This window comes from Gymnoscopelus braueri, assembly GCF_963280865.1.
Source record: "Gymnoscopelus braueri genome assembly, chromosome: 4".
Lineage (NCBI taxonomy): Eukaryota > Metazoa > Chordata > Actinopteri > Myctophiformes > Myctophidae > Gymnoscopelus > Gymnoscopelus braueri.
In genome coordinates, this window is record NC_137605.1 from 4290938 (window position 1) to 4304384 (window position 13447).

Below are 13447 nucleotides of genomic sequence, written 5' to 3' on the forward strand. Positions count from 1 at the left end.
AGATGCAGCACGTGTTAACAAACCATCCCATTAACCACTTAAATCATGTATATATACTTAGTTGCCCCTCCACACCAAATATCTTTGGTGAAAATGGCAGATCTACAAGCTCAACGAGTCACAACGTGACGCGGTGAGCTTGTAGATCTGCCATTTTTAAAAATCCATCATCAGATTTCTTCCATCAGTCCAGAAACGTCCTGACACACACACTAAGTTTTAAGTTCACTGGAAAGTGCTTTTTTTGTTTTGTTGTTGTCTTGTTTGGTCGTATCCGTCCCGTCAGTCCAGGATCTCCTTGATGCACCAGCAGCACAGCAGGAAGTACAGGCACTCCTTCACCGACTGGATGAAGCCGTAGGCGATGTTGCCCCCCAGCAGGTGTTTCCCGCGGCCCAGGCCCATGGCCGCGTCGCGCAGGTTCTGCCCCAGGGACGAAGGCACGGCCTGGGGGAGCGGGCGCTGAGGATGCATGGCTGATGACGGCTCCCTTTGCTTCCGGGAAGAAACAGGGAGGAGGGGGGAACGAGAGAAGAAGAGGATGAGGAGTCCGTGACGGGGCAGCGGCGGCAGGAGTGAAGAGCGAGCAGAGAGGAGATCGATGTGGATGAGGAGAAGAGCGTGTCCGTGTGTCGACAGCCCAGTATCGCCTCCCTGCTCATCCAAAAGGTCACCCGACCTCCACCCTCCTATACTTATAACCTCATCTACATCTCCCGTCATCCATTCATCCATCCGTCTATCCATCTCCTGCTGGTTCTCTGCTCTTCCCTGGCTCTCTGTGGTTCATTCATCGTCCTTGTGTTCCACTAATCCACCTCATTCATCTCCTCTATTCACCGTTCACAGTTCCAGCACACACACACACACACACACACACACACACACACACACACACACACACACACACACACACACACACACACACACACACACACACACACACACACACACACACACACATTCACCTCCACTGTTACTGTATCTCTCATCTGCCACTGTCCATAACCTTCTCTCTCTTTTGTCTCCATTCTTGGTCTCTTTTCATCAGTGTCTCCATTTCTCTCTCTCTAATTCAACCAGGAGAGTTCCAGCTCTGCTCCATTTCACTAGGACTCACTAACTCTCTTCATATTACCGTTTTAATATAATTCATATGATCTGTAATGGAAGTCATATTGCCCTCTGCATTCATATAACCTGTATTAATATAGCCATAATTAATATCTTTATTCATATGTTTCAGTAACTGTATTCATATCAGTCATATCAGGACCTGTATGATAATTATAAGTGTGATGTTACACATACATTACGAATGTTTCTAACTTACATAATTCAATGTCAGTAAAGAGAGACGACTCTGAGGCTAATATTTCCAGACAGAGGAGTGTATTTAAAACCAAACTCACCATGAAAGATGACATGATTTATATATATTTATATGCAATCTATATTTTCAGATACAGGTGTAAACAGACATTTTTTCTTTAACCCCCCCCACAAAAACAAAAGTAAATAAGTATTAAAACATAAGTCAAAGGAAAACGAAACCATTAATTTTTTTTTTTTACAGGGTATCTGAAAGAAACCTTTGGCGTCAAAATGAGAACTCATATAGAAAAAAAACAAAAAGTGTACACCAGCATTGATCACAACGTCACCAAGAACCATCAACAAACAACAACAACGACAACGACAACAAATCACGAGTTTCATGCAATGAAAGGCAGCTGTGATGAAGAAGAGCGATGAAGATTCTGGACCGACTCACTGGTGATACGGACGGAGGGACAGGTGGGTCTTTTTGGTCCAGCACAGGGGCGTAAAGCACGTTTAAAAATTAATTGACCATGTGATTGGCTTACAGGCCCAGCTATCCCTCTGATTGGGGGGCCGTGTGTGCGTGTGTGTGTGTGTGTGTGTGTGTGTGTGTGTGTGTGTGTGTGTGTGTGTGTGTGTGTGTGTGTGTGTGTGTGTGTGTGTGTGTGTGTGTGTACTCTTGTATAACTATACTTGTGAGGGCTAAATGACTCTATAGAGTAGAATTTCTCACAAAAAAGAACAAACAAAAAAACTTGAAAATACAAGGTTGTTTTATGGTTAAAAAGTTTTTTTTTTTAAGGTTAGGCTTACCATTAGAACAAAGACTCTGTTAGGATTAAGCGTTTAGAGGTTAGGTTTAGGGGTTGCGGTTAGGTTAGTTATGCCCGATTTATACTTAATTGGGTGACTGTGTCGCACGCCGAAAATAGCAGCTCTACAAGCCCACAACAGGTTCAGATTGGCTATTACTAATCACAGTACAACTCAGGCTTTAGGGCTTGATGTCCTCACAAGTATAGTTAGATACAAACGTGTATGTGTGCGTGGGCCCCTTCCCTTTCCTATGACCCTGGATGGAACGGTGAAGGTTTAGATGAAATTCAGATCTTACCTCTGTTTTAACCCATTAAGGCCTGAGGCCGATTCTACAAATGTCTTTTTGTGTCAGTTTTGCCGTTTTTGGGGGGGAAAAAACGTAAACTTATATTTGACCGCGGACCCCCCATCTCAAAACAGTCTGTTCCAGGGACCCCCCAGAAGCAATGATTTGAGTTACAAATGTTCGCTAAGATTTGCACACATTTTCACGATTTTTCAAAAATAGCAGATCCACAAGCTCACAGCGCGGCACTCGGTGCCGCGCTGTGAGCTTGTAGATCTGCTATTTTTGAAGAGCCAAAGAAATCTCAAAATGACACAGATTCTTTCTCTTAATGGGTTAATCAAAGGGAATCATTGAATATACCATGATGAACATGTCAATCCAGACCCCATACAAAAAGCCCACCGATCGGGATGGATCCGGGTATGGGCGCTCGACCAATCGGTATGGATGCTATTTACAGGCGGCCAGGAAATACCCCGCCAGAAGGTGGCGGACATCAGGTTTACCGTGAAAACGGGCTGAAAGTAAGATATGTGCAGAGATTGCTATCACTGGACCGGCGCGTTTGTGTACGCGCACGCGTGTGTGTGTGTGTGTGTGTGTGTGTGTGTATGTCACTGTATTAAGTACACCAGGTGACTGCATCCAGTAAAACAAGGCACAAGTAAAAAAAAAAAGAGATATATAAAAAAAACATTTCTCATTATGAACAGAAGGTGGCGGAGGAGAGTCTCTCCTCGTTTGTGAAGACAACGCTTAAAAACCTGATTGCTACTCCATCGCACGACAGGGCTTAAAACTGGCGTTTACCCTTCACGCCTTTTCGTCTCAAATGCATTCGAAAAAGAAAGAAAAAAAATCTGTCATTCCCTCGAGTGGCGCCCCGTGAAAAGGAAGCCTCGTGTGGTCACCTCAACTAATTGCCACTAGTTGGCGTCACATTCTCAAGAGGGACGTCGATTGCTTCAACTGTTTGTTGCTGTGCGCGCAGCCTGAAAGGAGCGATGCCTCACTTCAACCATCCCTTAAATGCTCCACACGTGTGTCGGCCATCGATTGTCACTGCAAACAGTCTTCAGACAGAGTGTGACTTTTAACCCATTAAGACCTGAGGCGATTCTTTAAAATGTTTTCTAAATCCTAACAGTTTTTTGAGAGAAAAAAAAAAAAAAAAAAAAACGTTTTCAAGATTTTTTTTCAAAAAGACAGAATGTGAATCGGTCCAGGGAGAAGAAACGGGACCGCCAGCCAATCCACCAACCAGTCTGCTGGACTCATCCAGTTCTGACAACCAGCCAGGGAAGCTCACATCTTGCTCCCTGGCAAGCCGACTTCAACGTGGAGGATGTCTTCAAACCGATAGCACCCCAGGGGGGGGGCAGCGCTCCGCGCGTCGTAGCCTGAGGAACCGGAGCAAAGTGAATCTCAGTGACACCTGTGGGGAGAGTAGCTCAGGGATGGCCTGAGGTCCCCCGAAACCTCCCCAGACTCCGTCAGAACGGTGCGGAGGAGGAGGTCACGTCAACAGCTCAGTGCTGTCTTACCCCCCCTCGGATGTTCCCACCTCATCATGCCCTTCCTGAGGAGGGACATGGGTGAGTTCTCTCCCATGTCCACCAAGCAAATCAGCTCCTTGGACTATAGACTGGATTTGACAGTGACACAGTTTTAGCAGTAAATTGCCGCCTAAAATGTTCATGTTCAAATATTGTCTTTTTTTTTAACCCCCCCCCCCCCCCCCAAAAAAAATAGCAGATCTACAAGCTCATAGCGCGGCACTCGGTGCCGCGCAATGAGCTTGTAGATCTGCTATTTTTATTTTTGGATAGCCAAAGAAATCTATAGTGACACAGATTCCAGGTCTTAATGGGTTAAAAAGTGTGACTTTAAGCACCGGTTTTACTGCATCAACATCAACTGCCCTTTTTTTTTTTAGATGACATCATATTTCAGGCACCATGCCATGCTTTACCCCTGCTTTTTATATATATATATATATATATATATATATATATATATATATATATATATATATATAGACATGGCTTTCTCTCTGTACAAAAAATCTGCCCCCTATGTAAGCACACGCACGCACGTACGCACGCACGTACGCACGCACGCTTACACACACACACACACACACACACACACACACACATAGCGTAAAGTCGGCAAATGAGTCTTTGTTGATTAGCTTCATGGCTTCCTCCACCTTTAGCAAACTCGGTGTTCTTTGGCTTGAAGGAGGATGTGTGTATAGGTGGTACCTCTGTGTGTGTGTGTGTGTGTGTGTGTGTGTGTGTGTGTGTGTGTGTGTGTGTGTGTGTGTGTGTGTGTGTTCATAGGGAGGGCCCAGAGTGTCCGATGTTAAAACGGCATCCCGTTGTCTGACGGGACGCCGTTTGAATTCATTGTGTAAAAGAAAATAATTATAAACATACAAAACTCAGAGCTGATGACGACCGTTGGCATAGCAACGCAACTTTGCCTCGCAGGCGGGGGGGGGGGGGGGCAAAGTTCAAGAGTCGTTAAAGGGGGAGTGGCTTGTGGGTGGCGGGGGGGGGGTCTCCTGATCCTGATTGGTTAACAACCGTGTTTATTATTTATGCATAATCGCCAGGCTGATTGTTTTCCCCGGGGAGCTGTGATTGGCTGATTCGCCGCTCCTGGGGAACTAAAACGTCTCTCTGAGGTGGGAGGCGTCCTGGCTTTGATTGACAGGTCCACAGGCAGGAAGGTCCCTCCTCCTTTTTGTCACGGCCTGTCAAAAAGCTCCCACGATAATCGTCACGATAATTCCAGACTTTTCTCAACGATTCTCTGGATTACGATGTTCAAAATGGCCTTCTTTTTTTTAAGAAGCCTTCAGTGATTTTTGCATGTTTGTCGCTTCATTCGTAGAAAAAGTGTTTTTTTTCGTCAGCGCTCCTCTCTGCTTCACAGTTAAGCTGCAGTAGAACAGTGGTTCTCAAAGTGGGGTCCGGGGACCCCCAGGGGTCCTTGAGGGGTTTCCATGGGGGGGGGGGAACGGGGGTTCCACAGTTAAGTGATTGATATTTGGGAACCGAATGGATCCTTACGGATCTGTAACTCAGAGAGTGCATGAATGGAACCATTTTGGTTCCATTCGTGCACCCTCTTGAGGTTATGGGGGTCCGTGGTCTTAATGCATATCAAACTGGGGGTCCTTGAAGTTCAAAAGGTTGAGAACCACTGCAGTAATAGGAGAGGAAAAGGACATCCGCGGGGAGAGGGATGGGGCGGCAAGATTGGATGGAGGAGGGCGGGTCAAAGGTCAAGGTTTGGCTTCCAGGAAGCGCTGGGACTTTGTGGCGACAGCAGCAAGCGGGTGATTTGGCAGAGGAACTGGTAGGAGTCTTTAGATTCTTGTTTTTGGCTTTTGTTGCTATGTGGTGTGTGCGTGCGTGCGTGTGTAGTGTTGCTGTGTGTTGTACTGAGCATATAAAAAGGTGTGTGTGTGTGTGTATGTGTGTGTGTGTGTGTGTTTATTTTTTTTGCATCACGGTGTATTTGGGAGCGTTGCATTGGAGTGTGAGTTGCATTGATTGCGTTTCAATGGGAGTCGGCAAATATTACGACGTGAGTGTGTGTGTGTGTGTGTGTGTGTGTGTGTGTGTGTGTGTGTGTGTGTGTGTGTGTGCATAACGTGCATGTATGATTGTTATGTGCATATCGTTGCATATCGTCAGAAACCTTGTATCTTTTTATTATTTCAACTTTTCTCTGATGTTTTTTCGTGACATTAATGCCGTACTTCGTCGTACAAGTGTGTCGCGCGAGAGTAGCGACACACGGCCAAAATAAGAAACCTACAAGTTGTGAGCTTGTAGACCAATTTTTTAATCATTTTTTTAAAGTTAAAGTGGTTGTTATATCAATTTTGAACCAATGAAAAGTATTAGCAAGAGCTTGCGACTAAATAATTAATTACACTGGATCCATTGGAACACATGTTCTTGTTCTTTTTTTTCTTTATTTTTCTGAAAAGTAATGGTTTTGTACAAGGTTTCCACCCGACAGCAGGTATGATTGTATTGACATAATGTATGTATGATTGCGCGTGCGCGTGTGTGTGTGTGTGTGTGTGCGTGTGCGTGTTGCATGTTCAGGCCCTGCGTTCCACTGGCTGCTGCAAGCACACCTCGCTGCCGGCTGAAACGATGGGCAGCCTGTTGTCCATGTGATAGGAGATCAGGTGACTCACGCTCTCGAACCTGTGATCTTTGGTACGAACCTGAGGAGGAGACAGAGACTCGCTGTCACTACAACACTATAAACACACGGCAGTGATGGAAGAAGTACTCGCATGTTTACTCAAGTAAAAGTATCAATAATGTAGAAATAGTCTGCTCCAAGTACAAGTTAGGTATTAAAAATTGACTTGAGTAAAAGTACAAAAGTATTGGCATCAAAATATACTTAAAGTACCAAAAGTAAAAGTACTCATTTTGCAGAATGTCCCATTTCACACGTTTTCAAATGTATAAAATAATTCAAAACTATAAAAAAAAGCCTTTGGAAATAGCAGATGTACAAGTTCACAACGCATTGCAATGCTACGTGTTATGAGCTTGTAGATCTGCTATTTTTAAATTGCCAAAGTATGTACTGTAGGTCTGAAGTGGTTTTCAAATAATTATAGTGGCGTAAAAGTACAATATTTGCCTCTGAGATGTGCCCTAACCGTAGATCTACGTGATGTCATTTAAAAAAAAAAGAATTTTCCACATGTTGTTTGACGGACCCCCGACCATCGCGCACCCTTTGTTTACATCCGCGTTGTGGCGTCTACAGCTCTAAACGGATCAGCGTAAACGGTAAGAAACGCTGGCACTGGACGTACCCTGTATTAACCCATTGAGACCTGAAGCCGATTCTACACGTCTCCTAAATCCCAACAGTTTTCTGAAAAACCTATGTTTCTATATCAGTGGTGCTCAATCTTTTTCATGTCAAGGACCCCCCAAAATTATATGTATTTGGCCGCGGACCCCCATCAAAATATCTTGTTCCAGGGACCCCCCCCAGAAGCAAAGATTTGAGTAAAAAATTTTCACTTTAAAGAAATAATAAATATATTAATTTGCACACATTTTCTCGATTTTTCAAAAATAGCAGATCTACAAGCTCGTAGCGCGGCACTCGGTGCCGCGCTACGAGCTTGTAGATCTGCTATTTTTGAGGTCCAGGTCTTAACACATTGAATGCCAGTCGCGTAGATCTACGCGAACCTATTTAAAGCCGCAGCGTGCCAGTCGCGTAGATCTACACGAACCGCCGATTCGCGTTGAAAATTTTCCAGGTGCACTTTCGGAATTTTTTTTGATCCACTTCCGTTTCCGGTTTGATGACCGGAAACAGAATTATTTGGGATCCGGTTTTGACGATCACGTCGTCCGCCCTCGTTCTACAGACGAAACTGAAACTCAATTCTCTTCCTGTAGTTTTTTCTCCTCGCATATCACTGTTTAACGTAATCCGCTCTAACTACAACATGGATGCCCCGTTTGACACGTGGTTTTCACTGGGAGATACAGTGAGATGTCGCGGATGTAAACAGACCGTGTAGCGCTCAATCTTAAGGATTTTAACAAGATCTATGGCGACATGAAAAAAACTAAAAAACAACAAAAACACCTTGGCACTGGTGAGTACATTATGAGATTAACCTCTGGCAGTCAATGTGTTAACACATTGAGTGCCAGCCAGGGTGTTTTTAAAACAGGGTACAGTCGGTGCCTGGATTTTAACCATTTTTTAACCTTTTTCAAGTAGTCACAAAATATTTTCAGTGATCACCGTCCTCACGGTGATCCCCTCATTACACACATAGAGGTCTCGTACAATCGGGGGAAAAAAAATAAAAACATTAGGTAATCCGTTCCATAGTCAAAAATACATATTTTAGAAAAAAAGTACACAGGAGCCGAGATACAGGCTTTTGAAGTCATAAGTTAACCAGGAAGTGGATTGGAGTCTAAATCTTCGCAAAATGATATCTCCTGGTAATGTGAAAAAAAAAAAGAAAAAAGAAAAAAAAAAAACGGTCATAACCGTTTTTGGCACACAACGCATGGCTTCTCAAAAACGGTCCGGACCGTTTTTGGCACTCAATGTGTTAATGGGTTAAAAAACCTCTGGCACTAAATGTGTTAATATTTGTGTCGTTGTATGCACTCCCTTATGTGGACATGAATACATTGTTCAGAAGTGTGTGCGTGTGTGTGTGTGTGTGTGTGTGTGTGTGTGTGTGTGTGTGTGTGTGTGTGTGTGTGTGTGTGCGTGTGCGTGTGTGTGCTCACCACTCCCTCGGGGTCGACCAGCAGCAGGTGTTTGGGCTGTGCCCCCTGCTGCCCCGTGAGGACGTACTGTCCCGGCGTGGTGCCAGACTCCCGCACCAGGAAGTCTCCGTCTCGCCCCAGCAGCCTCTCCGCCTGCCGCCGACTCAGGCTGCCGTGGAACCAGAGCTCGCACTGCAGCTGCTCCACCAGAGGGGGCGCCGCCGAGACCGGGCCGCCCGACCCCGAGCCCCCCGCGGGAACGGAGACGCCCAGCGCGTCATCAAACGGCTCTGAGGGAGGGAACAGATGTTTTTTTGTTACTTAAAAGGTAGGGTAAGTGATTTGCGTTGGTTAAAATAAGTGTTAAATAGCTCTATATTCTGATAGTACTCATTGATATAGAGTGTTTGTTCAGTAAAAGGAGTCTCCTTGTCTCCTTGTCTCCTCTTTATAAAACAGAAAATGCATTTTCGTTTCAGTTTCAGTTTCATTTCCAATTTTATCCAACCAGGACAGAGAACTCAATCAGGATACAGATTAAACAAGTGAAATTGGAAGTGATGACACTAAGAAATGAGCAGACAAATTTGGAACTGGAACACTATACAAATTAAGCTTAAAAATGGGTACTTTCTCCTGATTGGCTGAGATTTTCACACCTACCGAAAAATGTATTTTCTGTTTATTAAAGAGCTGGAGAGACAGGGAGACATCTGTTACTGAAAAAACACTCTATAGCAATGATTACTATCAGAATATAGTATTTTAACCTTTTAACAAAATACTTTTTGTTTTAACCAAAAAATATCACTTACCCTACCTTTAAGTAGAAGTACTAATACCACAATATCGTTGCTGTCGGGGCAGAAACCTGTTATCTCCACATTCTAACTCTTTGTGTTTTTTCGTAAATTAACTCATTCAGTGCCATTGACGTGAGATAAGGAGATAACGTGATCCCAAGATTTACTGCTCCATTCACTTCCTGGTTAAAGTATTTGGGAAATATTCTGTATCTCGGCTCCCGTGTTTTACATGTATTTTTGGCGAGACATGCTGTTTTCAACGGCGTATAACGAGCGAACTGGAGGTCACGATGACATTTCTCTTTTTTTCGCGGAAGCACAGTGAAACCCTCAGTGATTAGCAACCATCACGGGATGGATCATACTGGAGATAAATATTCTGTGACTACTTGAAAAGGTAAGAAAAAATCGCTGCCACTACTTTTTTTGTTTACTTGGCACTGAATGAGTTAACGCCCTACTTCATCATACTGCAGCGTCACACGAAAGCATTAAAAGTAGCAGATCTACAAGCTCGCGACGCGTTTCGAGCTTGTAGATCTGCTACTTTTAATGCTTTCGAATGTGAATCCTGAAAAGTAACAGTTTTGGACATAAATGAGGTTTCCACCCGACGGAGACGATATAATAGAACTCCGTTACAATAGCCGATCTACAACCGTCACAATGCGTTGCAACGCGACGAGAACACATCGACTGCCAGAGTTTATTCATAATGTACCCTCACCCCAGTGCCAGCGATTTGTGTTTTATAACCCTTTTCAACCGGTCACAGAATTGATATATATCCATTAAAATGGTTTGTCTGGCTCTGTTTATAAACACACACGACAGATAGAGAAGCACTCAAACAGTTATGTTTTCTCTCTACGTCTCCATTCTCTCTCTCTCTCTCTCTCCGCCTCCCAAACAGGCTGCAAACGTCATATCCGGGTGGCTTGTAGACGTATTTCCGCCCCGCTTCCGCAGGGCATCTTAGCTTAGCTTAGCTTATGATCGGGTTTCAGATCGTTGGTATACACAACGACGATAACTGTTCGTCGTCCAGAGTAAAGAAATGTACAACCGGAGCTCTCCGTTCGTTTTTCATACCGTGTGAAAAAACGTGTTTTGCCATATTTTGCCTAAAAATCACATTTTTCAAGCTAAAACCGAAAACCGGAAACGGAACCCACTGAATTTTGCATCCGGGTGAGTCGGAAGTAAGTGGAAAGGCAACCTGATCTGGGAATGTACAGAAAACAGCACGATCGTCTATTAAACCACAATTAAACAATAGAACGCAGATCTGCGTTCTGGCAGTCAATGTGTTAACTCACTCATGTCAAAGGCATCTCTGTGAGCGTTCCCATTGGCTGCAGCTGTTGGGGTGCGGGGTTTGTCCACGTTGACATACGACGGGTCATCAAAGAGTTCCCGCCCACCTTCCTTGGCTCCCACTGGAAAATGTATTAAAAACAAATACAACTTAATTGATGACATTTTTACTGTGAAGAGAAACTATGAAAGAGAGCTGAGAGAACCCAGGAGAGAGAGATGGACATAGACAAAGAGAGAGAGAGAGGGAGCGAGAGAGAGATATTCAGGGAGAGAGAGAGAGAAAGAGGGAGGGAGGGAGGGAAAGACGGAGAAAGAAAGAAAGAGGGAGGGAGGGAGTGTGAGATAAAAGGATTTTGGTTTCAGTGTTGCTGTCGTTTCCTGAACGTTGTTGTTGTTGTATATTGAAGCAGTAACACTAGAGGGCACTAGAGGTCTGTTGTAGATCAGTGGTATACAGCAGCACAGCCTTGTGTGTCCAAATATCTTATTTTATATATTTAAAATATATATATTTTTTAAAGGTGTTTGTCTAAACAAAAATATCTTTAAAAAAAAAGGACATGCTGAAAAGGAAATGCCAGATTGAAAGTGGTTAGAATATGTATATTTAAAAAAAATAGGGTATAGAATTTGCCTCTGTACTGAGAAATGAGTGCACACACAAGTAAATCCCAAAATTAGTAATGACTTTTTGTAGTTTTATATATTGCCACAAAAATGTGTGGTTGTCACAAAACCCTAAAGGCACATCTGGACTTGTGTCATGGCTCACCGTTTGGAAACCACTGCTCTAGATTGATAAAACCTTTATCGATTCTGGGGGGCCGTAACAGAGAGAGGAGAGGAGTATTGTACCGTTGTTACTTCAGAGCTAATTAGTCTATTGACCAAGCAGAGCGACGATCGTGTCCCTCCTAGTAAAGCTTCATGGCTACCGGCAGGCAATCACAAAGAAGAGAGCACTAGCCATAACGGACTGGTAGAACATCTGCACACACACCGCAAGCAAGCCTGTTGAAGGCACTAGAGAAGTCCAAAGACATCGTTCTGACGGTGATGCCCTGGGTGTCAAGGTGTGTGAAGGCCCCGTTTAGCGCCTAGATGGTGGCTTTTCTCAAACCCAACGTCTGCCTGGCATGAGAACTGAAGGGGGTCAAGGTATCCAGTCACCAGCATCCAGCGGTCGTGTCTCCAATCTTTACATAGACCGACGACATTCCCTATTGTTCTATTATTCTATGACCCGCTGGCCGTTAAAGTAAAGTTAACCCATTAAGACCTGAAGCCGATTCTACAAATGTCTTCTAAATCCCAACAGTATTCTGAGAAACGTATGTTTCTATATCAGTGGTGCTCAATCTTTTTCATGTCAAGGACCCCCACAATGATATGTATTTGGCCGCCGACCCCCATCTCATAATATTTTGTTCCAGGGTAAGAAAAGAAAAGAAGAAGTTAACTGCACAGCTGCTTCTAAGCAGAAGCACGGCCAGCCCGCACGGAGCAACGCCCTGATAGTATCATTGAGATTATACCACAGTTTCATTACTCATAATTGTGATTGGAACACTTGCAGGTGTTGCTCGGTTACAGGGTAAAGGTCAAACTAAATGTTCAGTTCACACTAGTGCTGCTATCAGGAGATAATGACACTCTTTAGAATGACTCTCAGCCAATCACAATGCAATGTGTGTAATGCAACGTACGTACGTACGTACGTACGTACGTACGTACGTACGTACGTACGTACGTACGTACGTACGTACACTTCTAGTAAAGGTTTATAACTTGTTTCTCAATGTCGTTTGAACTGGTCATTATATTAATATGTGGCAATGGAAGTTTAAATTTACTGGCAAAACTCATTTAAGTTTAACAAGACAGACAGACAGACAGACAGACAGACAGACATCTGACCTGGTAGCGGAGGGAGGGGCTGCTTGTGAATGTCATTCTGTCCTGGCTGTCCATAGGGCTACACACACACACACACACACACACACACACACACACACACACACACACACACACACACACACACACACACACACACACACACACACACACACACACACACACACACACACACACACACACACACACACACACACACACACACACACACACACACACACACACACACACACACACACACACGGAGAGAAAGGGAGACATAAGTTATACATACACACACACACTGATAAATACACACACACACACACACACAGGTGTATGTACAGACCAGCGTGGCTCCGGGGCGGGCTCTCATGTCGACGAGGCCTCCAGGAGGAGGTTGTTTCCCAGGGAAGTTGTTGTAGTAAGGAACCTCTGGAGGAGGGGCCCCTTCATCCTCCTCTTCCTCCCACGCTGAGCCATCAAATGGAGCCATTCTGCACACAGAGAGAGAGAGAGACATGTGATTAACTCCATCCATCCATTAAAAACAAGCATCTGTCAGAAAACGTGGAGATAGATACTAAGGCCACGTTTAGACCACAACGCTCTCTAGAGAAAACGTGCCGTTGCGTTCTCACCTTTTATTCTGCGTTTAGACGGCGGTGCACCAGTGATTGAAAACGCTGTAGTGT

At 44.3% G+C, this 13447-nt stretch overlaps 2 protein-coding genes across 2 annotated transcripts in view; both read right to left on the reverse strand.

Moving 5' to 3' along the window:
- Positions 1-282: 282 nt before the first annotated feature.
- Positions 283-474, reverse strand: lenep (lens epithelial protein; the record flags this gene model as incomplete). Its single annotated transcript, XM_080426401.1, has 1 exon — positions 283-474. One exon carries the CDS (start codon positions 472-474, stop codon positions 283-285), a length of 192 nt encoding a protein of 63 aa, XP_080282527.1.
- Positions 475-1426: 952 nt separating this feature from the next.
- Positions 1427-13447, reverse strand: part of shc1 (SHC (Src homology 2 domain containing) transforming protein 1) — a gene marked incomplete at its 5' end in the record, with an annotated part of 23724 nt that continues 11703 nt past the window's right edge. Inside the window, 6 exons of the mRNA XM_080427130.1 lie at positions 1427-3539; positions 4317-6686; positions 8755-9023; positions 10859-10978; positions 12777-12834; positions 13102-13249. Coding sequence (XP_080283256.1) covers positions 6558-6686; positions 8755-9023; positions 10859-10978; positions 12777-12834; positions 13102-13249 — 724 coding nt within the window. The 3' untranslated portion in view covers positions 1427-3539; positions 4317-6557. The remainder of the gene's footprint in view (positions 3540-4316; positions 6687-8754; positions 9024-10858; positions 10979-12776; positions 12835-13101; positions 13250-13447) is intronic.